Here is a 7,567-nt window from a genome sequence, read left to right as displayed (position 1 = left end):
TTTAGTGTTTTGGGCTATTTACTTTATGTCCTAATGAAAAATACAATTTTATGTTACTCAGTTGAATCGTTGAGAGATAATTATAGGTTATTAAAGTGCTGTTTGTGTGTGTTTAAAAAGAAACAAAACGAAATATAATAACAACACATAGACAATAAAAAAAATATTTTATAATGATAGAATATTTAAAAAAATGAAAGTATACCATTTAAAACTGGTTTCAAATAAATTAATTAAAGATACAGATTTGTTATTATTAGAACTATTATTATCAGAGTAGTAATAAAAAAGGTGTAATATGACATTTTGCTGGCCTAGTAAAAGCTATAATATTCACAATTAGGCTACATATTGGATCATCAAATAAATATGATTTTGGACCAACAATGTAAAAAGATAATAAACTTCTACATTTTAGTTTTTGTTCACACATCATCAGAGGTATTGAACTACTGGAAATTTCTTTAAACAAAAAAAAACTTTAAAAAATTGTTTACGATGAAACTGTTAAATCATATTTATTTGCATAAGGAAATATCTGTATTAATTGATGAATGTGATAACCAAATATTTATTTAGACCTACACCATGGCAACATAGATCTAACTATTTCCTGCTTAAAGCTCTACAGTAAAACCAGAACATCAAAAACATCAAAATTGAATTTATTGCAAAATACTTCTAATGACTACATTCCTTGTAAATATGCTATCTTTTAAAAGCACCTTAACATTTTCCTTTCTTCTTCCTCGGCTAAGTGCTACATGTAACTGACCATGCTGAAATACAGGTTTTTCTAAGAAAATAAGGACAGTTTCCATGGTCTGCCCTTGAGCCTTGTGTATTGTCATGGCAAAACATGACTGGACTGGAAACTGTGTTCTTTGTAGGGGAATATCGTCGCCTTCAGTTAATTTTACTGTTATTCTTGGTATTAAAACAGTTTCGTTTTGATATTGTCCTATAAGTATTTTAGCAACTATAAGGTTGTTATGCAACGCTTGAATTATTAGTCTAGTTCCATTGCACAATCTTGGGGGATCAAGATTTCGTAGCAGTGTTATAGGGGAACCTATTTTTAGTTCCAACCTATGCGGTGGCAGACCAGACAACTCAACAGAATCTAAAAATTCAGTGGGAAAATGTGCAGAGTCAGTTCCTTCAATTACAGAGTTGAAAGAGAAACATTCTTTCAACTGACCGGGAAATTCTCGTATGCTCATTGAATTTATTTTTCTTAAATTTTCATTCAATGGCACCAAAATGCATCTTTTTGAAAATACCACCTTAGGTTCTTCAAATGAAGGGTATATGTTTTTCATACATTGTTCGATAGAAATATTGTTAAGGACCATATCTTCCGGTAATTCTATTTCCCCATTTTCATTTGTAGGTACTTTACCTTCCCCAACATTCAATAAGAACCTGCTGTAGTCAATTTCTCCTTCTTCAAGACGCATGTTTAAATTCAAATTAAACTTTGTAAATAACTCCCAAAGGTAAGATTTTTTAATGGAGGCATTTTGTATGTCTACTTCGTTTCCACGCTTGACTACAGGCAGAAGCTGTCGAAAATCTCCACAGCAAATAGTGATACTGCCTCCAAAAGCGACGTCCTTATGACAAACATCGCGCAGTGTTCTGTCAACAGCTTCAAAACATTCTCGTCTGGCCATGGAGCATTCATCCCAAACAATAAGCTTTGTTTGGCGGAGAAGACCTGCGGTATTCGAGTTCGTTTCTATGTTGCATACTGAATTGTCATCTACTATTATTGGGATTTTAAAACGGGAATGAGCAGTTCTGCCACCAGGCATCAATGTTGCTGCTATACCTGAAGATGCCACTGCAAGGGCGATATCTCCTTTGGCTCTTACCTGTGATATTATTAAATTTATGAGGAAAGTTTTACCTGTTCCTCCAGGGGCATCAATAAAAACCATGGATGGTTTATTTTCCTCAAGACACTCTAATACATAATTGTATACTGCTAACTGCTCACAGTTCAACATGGGTGCCTTTTCTCGGACGTAAATGGACAATTTTTCCCTGCAGTAGCTCGTCTCTTTGGTTATATCCTCATTGTGTCCAAGATAACGTAGAGAAGTTGGTGTCGGCAAACTGTAGTCAGCGAGTCTTTTGCCGTATGCTTCTAGCTTCTCTTGAATATATAAGAGTGCCTGGTCATGGTGTTGGGTTCTCATTTGTGCGAGTAAACATGTCCGACTGTAAGTAGTCCTGTGACATAGAGTTTTTAAACTGCTCCCACAGTTCTTTAGGGTTGACAATTTCCTCATGTGTCAGCAGGACTACAAATAAATCTCGCATAGCCCTCGGCAGTCTCGTGTTTTCTGCATCTAGTAATGTCCGACGCCAGTGATCATCAGTCTGTAAGAGGCCCCTTGCTATACGCGCATTTTTTAATGTGGCCAAGGTATTTTCATCGTGTTTTTTTAAATCATCGAAAAATTGCGGTCCTTTTACGTGGTGCAGAAGGAGCCGTAGATAGTACAATTCACCACATTGTGGTGAAACTGTGTAGACCCGTCCCAAAACATTGGCCTCAAACCTCCCTGGATGATTTGGGTTTTCTTTTCCAACCTTTCTGCGCTGCCATTGCTTATTGGCCCAGGTAAAGTACCGTGGTACTTCAGCATAAAACAATGCTCTGGCAAAGTGGTCATCTGTGTTTAATTTCATAAACTGGGTTAGAGTTGTTTTACACATCTCTGTGTCAGTAAGCCCAGCAGTGTCTTGAAAATAAACATGTTGTTCGTCGGGAAGATGGACTTGCAGCCTAACTACCAGGGGGTCTCTTTCATGAACCGGAAATCCTAAAATGGACGAAACAGCTTCAGATGGGCCAATGTAGCGGCCTGCCAAATACTGGGCAATTTCGTCGTTTTGCTTGAGACCAAACATTGCCTGGTCACTGCCTTTTAGTGTGTATTTAACGACATATTTTATTGATTTAACCGAAGTGCAGACTTCCACATTCAAATGACAGTTAAATATTTTCAAGAGCTGCATATTGTGAGGGACGACCCACTCAGATGTTATTGGTGTTCCCTCTCTCCCTTCTTTGTAGCCGAAAAATCCACCCATATCCACCGATCTTCTCCTATATACGGGATATGAATCCTCTCCACACATTGTGTGTTCGGCGAAAGATTTAGGATAGCGTTTAGAACACGCGCCATTTTTCCAACAAGGAGATGTGACACAACAGTTCGGACCATGAATCATGTGCCTTAGAACTAAAGCGTGTCCCTCAGCATCTTCCAATGGGTTAGGTATTTCAGCCTGCACGTACTGGTCATACACATTTGGTCGAGGTTTGGTTTCTTCGTCGAGCCAAAGTAAACAGTGCAGATGAGGCAGTCCTCGCTTTTGATATTCGGTGCTTATTATAAAAGCAATGCACCTGCCTAACAAACCGTCAGGCCCTGTCAAGTACTTGAGGAATAATTTTCTTTTTAATTCACAATCTCTAGCAATAAGATCAGGTCTGTCGTAAGGTTTTTTATTTAAAAATAAATTTTCCTGTATTTCTGGCCAGTCTGGATTACAGGTCATGGTTATGAAGAATGATGCATTGCCATATTTGCGTATGTACATCATGGCATCCTGGCATCTCTCCATCATGTACCGTGGTCCGCCGACAAAAGTTGACGAAAGAATGACGCGCTTGCCGATATTTTGTAGATCATCGTTATCGTTCAGTGCATCTGTAAGGCCTTTATAAGTAGATGAGCGTAATGAAACTTGATTAGTTCTTATAAAGTTCAGACGTTCGCCTTCCATCTTTGCAGCCATGTCAACCAAATATTGCTGGAACAGTCGTCCTCCCCAGAGTATGTGGTTAAATTCATGCTCATGATTTTGTATGCGGAAAGAATAGTACCGCATAGCCGTTAACTTCTTTTGGTTTGTCAGCTGTAATTGACTGTGCCAACCATCTTCACCCCATGGAAAAAAAAATAACATACTGCAAGCAGTCGTATGATCGGTGGGACTCGGATATTGTTTGAACTTTTCCACCTTTTTCACATGCCTTGACGTTACTTCGGGGGAATAGTTATTTTCTAAAATAACCGCCACCTCATTGGCGGCCTGCGCATTAAACCTCCTCTCATGTTCCTGGGATGGCCGTCTGTTGGGGTCAATAACAATCCTAGCCTCTGGGATATCTTTAATTTGTTCGTTAGCTAGCGTTAGGGACCTAACATAGGGATTGTAAGTTCTAAAAACGCCCTCTAACAACTCTACAATACTACGTTGAATCCCCCCGTTTTCTAATATATCCATTCTAAGTTTAACCCTGTCATGTGGGTCTAAAAAGTAAATTTGTAGAAACTGTGCTTGTTTGTGGGGTTCTGGAATTAGGGAGCCTATATAATGATGAATTTGTCCTTGGATGATGACAGATGGGTTCCAGCCGCGCTTTTGAGAAAATACTTCCTTACCACCAAATGAAGTCATCTGAAACAGGCAGTTATACTGCCTTATGTTTTTTCTAAACTCCCTGGCGTCAGGCTGGTCACTACTGAACAGACGTTGAAGCTCATGTGGGAGTGGAGGCAGATTGGCCATATTGACTTTTCCGCTCATACAACAAAAGTTAGCAGTCTCTCCATGTAAGCGATAAGCACGGCAGTGGGCACAAATCTTATCCATGTGCCCAACATCGGCAGACAGAGGACGGTGTGTGCGGGTTATCGTAGTTCGGGGCGTGGTCATCTGCAATTGTTGCTGTACTGTTTCACTAAGCAACATCTTTTTATTACGTTCTGTCTGATCTTTCAAACGTTTGTATCTATTAGTATCCGTCTCAGTGGTAATTCTATTTTTGTTTCTTAGCGACATATCTTTCAATCGTTCAGATCTCTCTTCCCCAGTTTCATTCATCGTTTTATTTTTAGTCCGTACCGCCATATCTTTCAAACGGTTCAACCTTTCTTCTTCTGTCTCTGTGGCTATTTCTGATTTCCTTCTTTCTAACACTCTCTGTAATCGCTGCGACCTTTCTTCTTCTGTCTCTGTGGCTATTTCTGATTTCCTTCTTTCTAACACTCTCTGTAATCGCTGCGACCTTTCTTCTTCTGTCTCTGTGGCTATTTCTGATTTCCTTCTTTCTAACACTCTCTGTAAACGCTGCAACCTTTCTTCTTCTGTTTCGTCGTTGATATTATCTTTTGTTCGTTCTGCTTGCTCTTTTAGACGGTGTAATCTTTCTTCCTCTGTTTCATCTTTGCGCTGTTTATGTTTTCGTTCCCTATCTTTTTTTAGTCGTGCTGCTTTTTGCTCAGCAGTTTCATTTTCTCTCCTGCGCCTCGCCTGTTTAACCGCATCTGAACTCCAATTTGATTTACCCTTTCTTTTTCTTCCCGGCATTTTTTTTCCAATCAACTGATAATATTAAAAATTAATAAAGACGTCCGTTCAGCAGATTGACACAACACTTATGTTGTATTTCGCATTAGAGTAAGCTTGTTAAATAACTTTCAAATGAAATAATAAATGCAGTCTTAAAAAGTCTGCTCAAAAGATGAAGATTGAACAGCGCTGCCTATGTCCACATTTTAAAAAATTCAGAGTTATTTTAATTAAACTACTAACATTAAATAAAAATACGGTTGATGTGGAAAATCTACTATTAAAGAACACTGTCGACTTTAGATAGGGAAACAAACCAATGATACCATTAAAATAAGAAACACTGTTGACATTTATTTTATCTAAATCTAGATAGAATTATCTATATTCTAGATCTACGACTGAGCTATATCTAGAGTTTACGTTTATAATTTTGCAAAATTAGCAGTATAGAAGCCGCGTATAAATCTTAAATTATGCAAATAGAGGCCATGGAGCGAGCATTTCCTAATTAGCATATTTCATAGCTATACAAACAAAGATTTATATAAAATAATAAAGGTCTAAAATAGTTTAGCATATAGAACTCATGATTATTATTATTATCTAAATCTAGATCTAGATAGAATATATTTAGAATTTACGTTTCCAATTTAGCAAAATTACCGGTATCAAAGCCGCGTAGGAATCTTAAGCTACGCAAATAGGCCCTGCATCCAGCATTTCAAAATTAGCATAGTCGAAACAAAGATTTAGATTTATACAAAATAATAAAGGTCTAAAATATTTTAGTATATAGAAACTCATTATTATCTAAATCTAGATAGAGTTATCTATATTCTAGATCTACGACTGGTTTGCTTAAGTCTCTTTTTTTTATTGTATTTTTTATCAATAAATATTTGATTTGACCTAGATTCTAAATCTAGATCTATAAATAAATAAATAACTTTCTTGGACAGATTGTAGATCTAGAGAAATTTATCGTAAAACTAAATGAAAAAGACAGTTTAAAATTGATATAAGTGTTGGAACGTAATAAATACAGCAAACGGACGTATTGTTAAAGTTAAAGCCGACAGAAAATTAGCTTTAAAACGCGTTAAACATTGGAATGGGAACACGCCATTATCGATGTAAAAAAATAAACACATCATGTGACGTCACTGTTTCCGTCGAGTCTAATGGCTTTTCAAATCTTTTTAAAAAATAGGGTTACTCTACGTATGAATAAATCAATAAATTAATTAACGTCTTTAAATAAATTTGTGATTAACAGTCTGTCTGCATTAAAAAATTTTTCTCTACCTACATACTACTTTACAGCTCTCCAGATAGAGTCGAACATATCACAAAACTCGATCGGACAAACAAAAAAACAAACAAAAAAAACAAATAAATATTCAAACATGTAAACAAACTTGACTTTTAGTAGTATATAGATAGATAGATTTTATAATAAAAATGTCTATGACCTCTCATAACTTTAAGCCAATTAGGAATATTTTTTTTCTTGGACATAATTACCGCCATGTGTTTTTAAACCCCCTCTCTCTTTCCCTTTTTTCTCACCACCACAGGTCAGCTGCATGTCACGGGTGGACGCAGCTACCTCCGTCCCTGCCGTTGTACCGTCCAGGAGGGTTAGTTGGGCTAGATTTACGATATTGACAAATCCCAAGCATTTGTCTTAAATGTCGGGTTAGTTGGGTTAGATCTACGATATTGACAGATCCCAAGCATTTGTCTTAAATGCGCATGGGACGGGTCCATCGCAAAGGGCTATAATAGGCATGTGACATCGACACTAACTCTTTAACTAGCGCGAAGTTTTATAATATCGTATGGGCAGCTATTTCTGAATTCTTTGCTTAACCGCCACTGTTTTCATAAACGCTTAGACTCAACATTCAGATTTAACTGATTGTTAACACCGTCTAATTACTTTCTGCTTTATATAGCTTAAAAAAACAACAACATTTGTTGTAGATATTTTTTACTGTATGTTTGTGGTAAGCTAGAAAATCCATTTCACCCTGAATAAAGATGTATGGATTTATTTTTTATTATCATGTTACCGTGAACTGTGCTAAAATAGAAACAGTAATTATTGTGTGTACTAATTTTAACAGTAATGTATCGACATTCATGTGATTGAAGTTACTGAAACTGTCTCAGATTTCCGAAAAAA

General features: G+C 36.8%; 1 protein-coding gene across 1 annotated transcript; it reads right to left on the bottom strand.

The window, feature by feature from the left end:
• Positions 1–665: 665 nt before the first annotated feature.
• LOC131941421 (uncharacterized) lies at positions 666–5,394 on the bottom strand. The gene is made up of 2 exons (XM_059300666.1): positions 2,513–5,394; positions 666–2,238 (listed from the first exon to the last, which is right to left on the bottom strand). Exons 1-2 carry the CDS (start codon positions 5,392–5,394, stop codon positions 666–668), a joined length of 4,455 nt encoding a protein of 1,484 aa, XP_059156649.1.
• Positions 5,395–7,567: the final 2,173 nt, after the last annotated feature.

This window comes from Physella acuta, unplaced genomic scaffold, assembly GCF_028476545.2.
Source record: "Physella acuta isolate Inbredline_101_S28 unplaced genomic scaffold, ASM2847654v3 ptg000361l, whole genome shotgun sequence".
Lineage (NCBI taxonomy): Eukaryota > Metazoa > Mollusca > Gastropoda > Physidae > Physella > Physella acuta.
The sequence above is the reverse complement of the archived record's forward strand: the minus strand, read 5'-3'. Positions and strand labels throughout refer to the sequence as shown.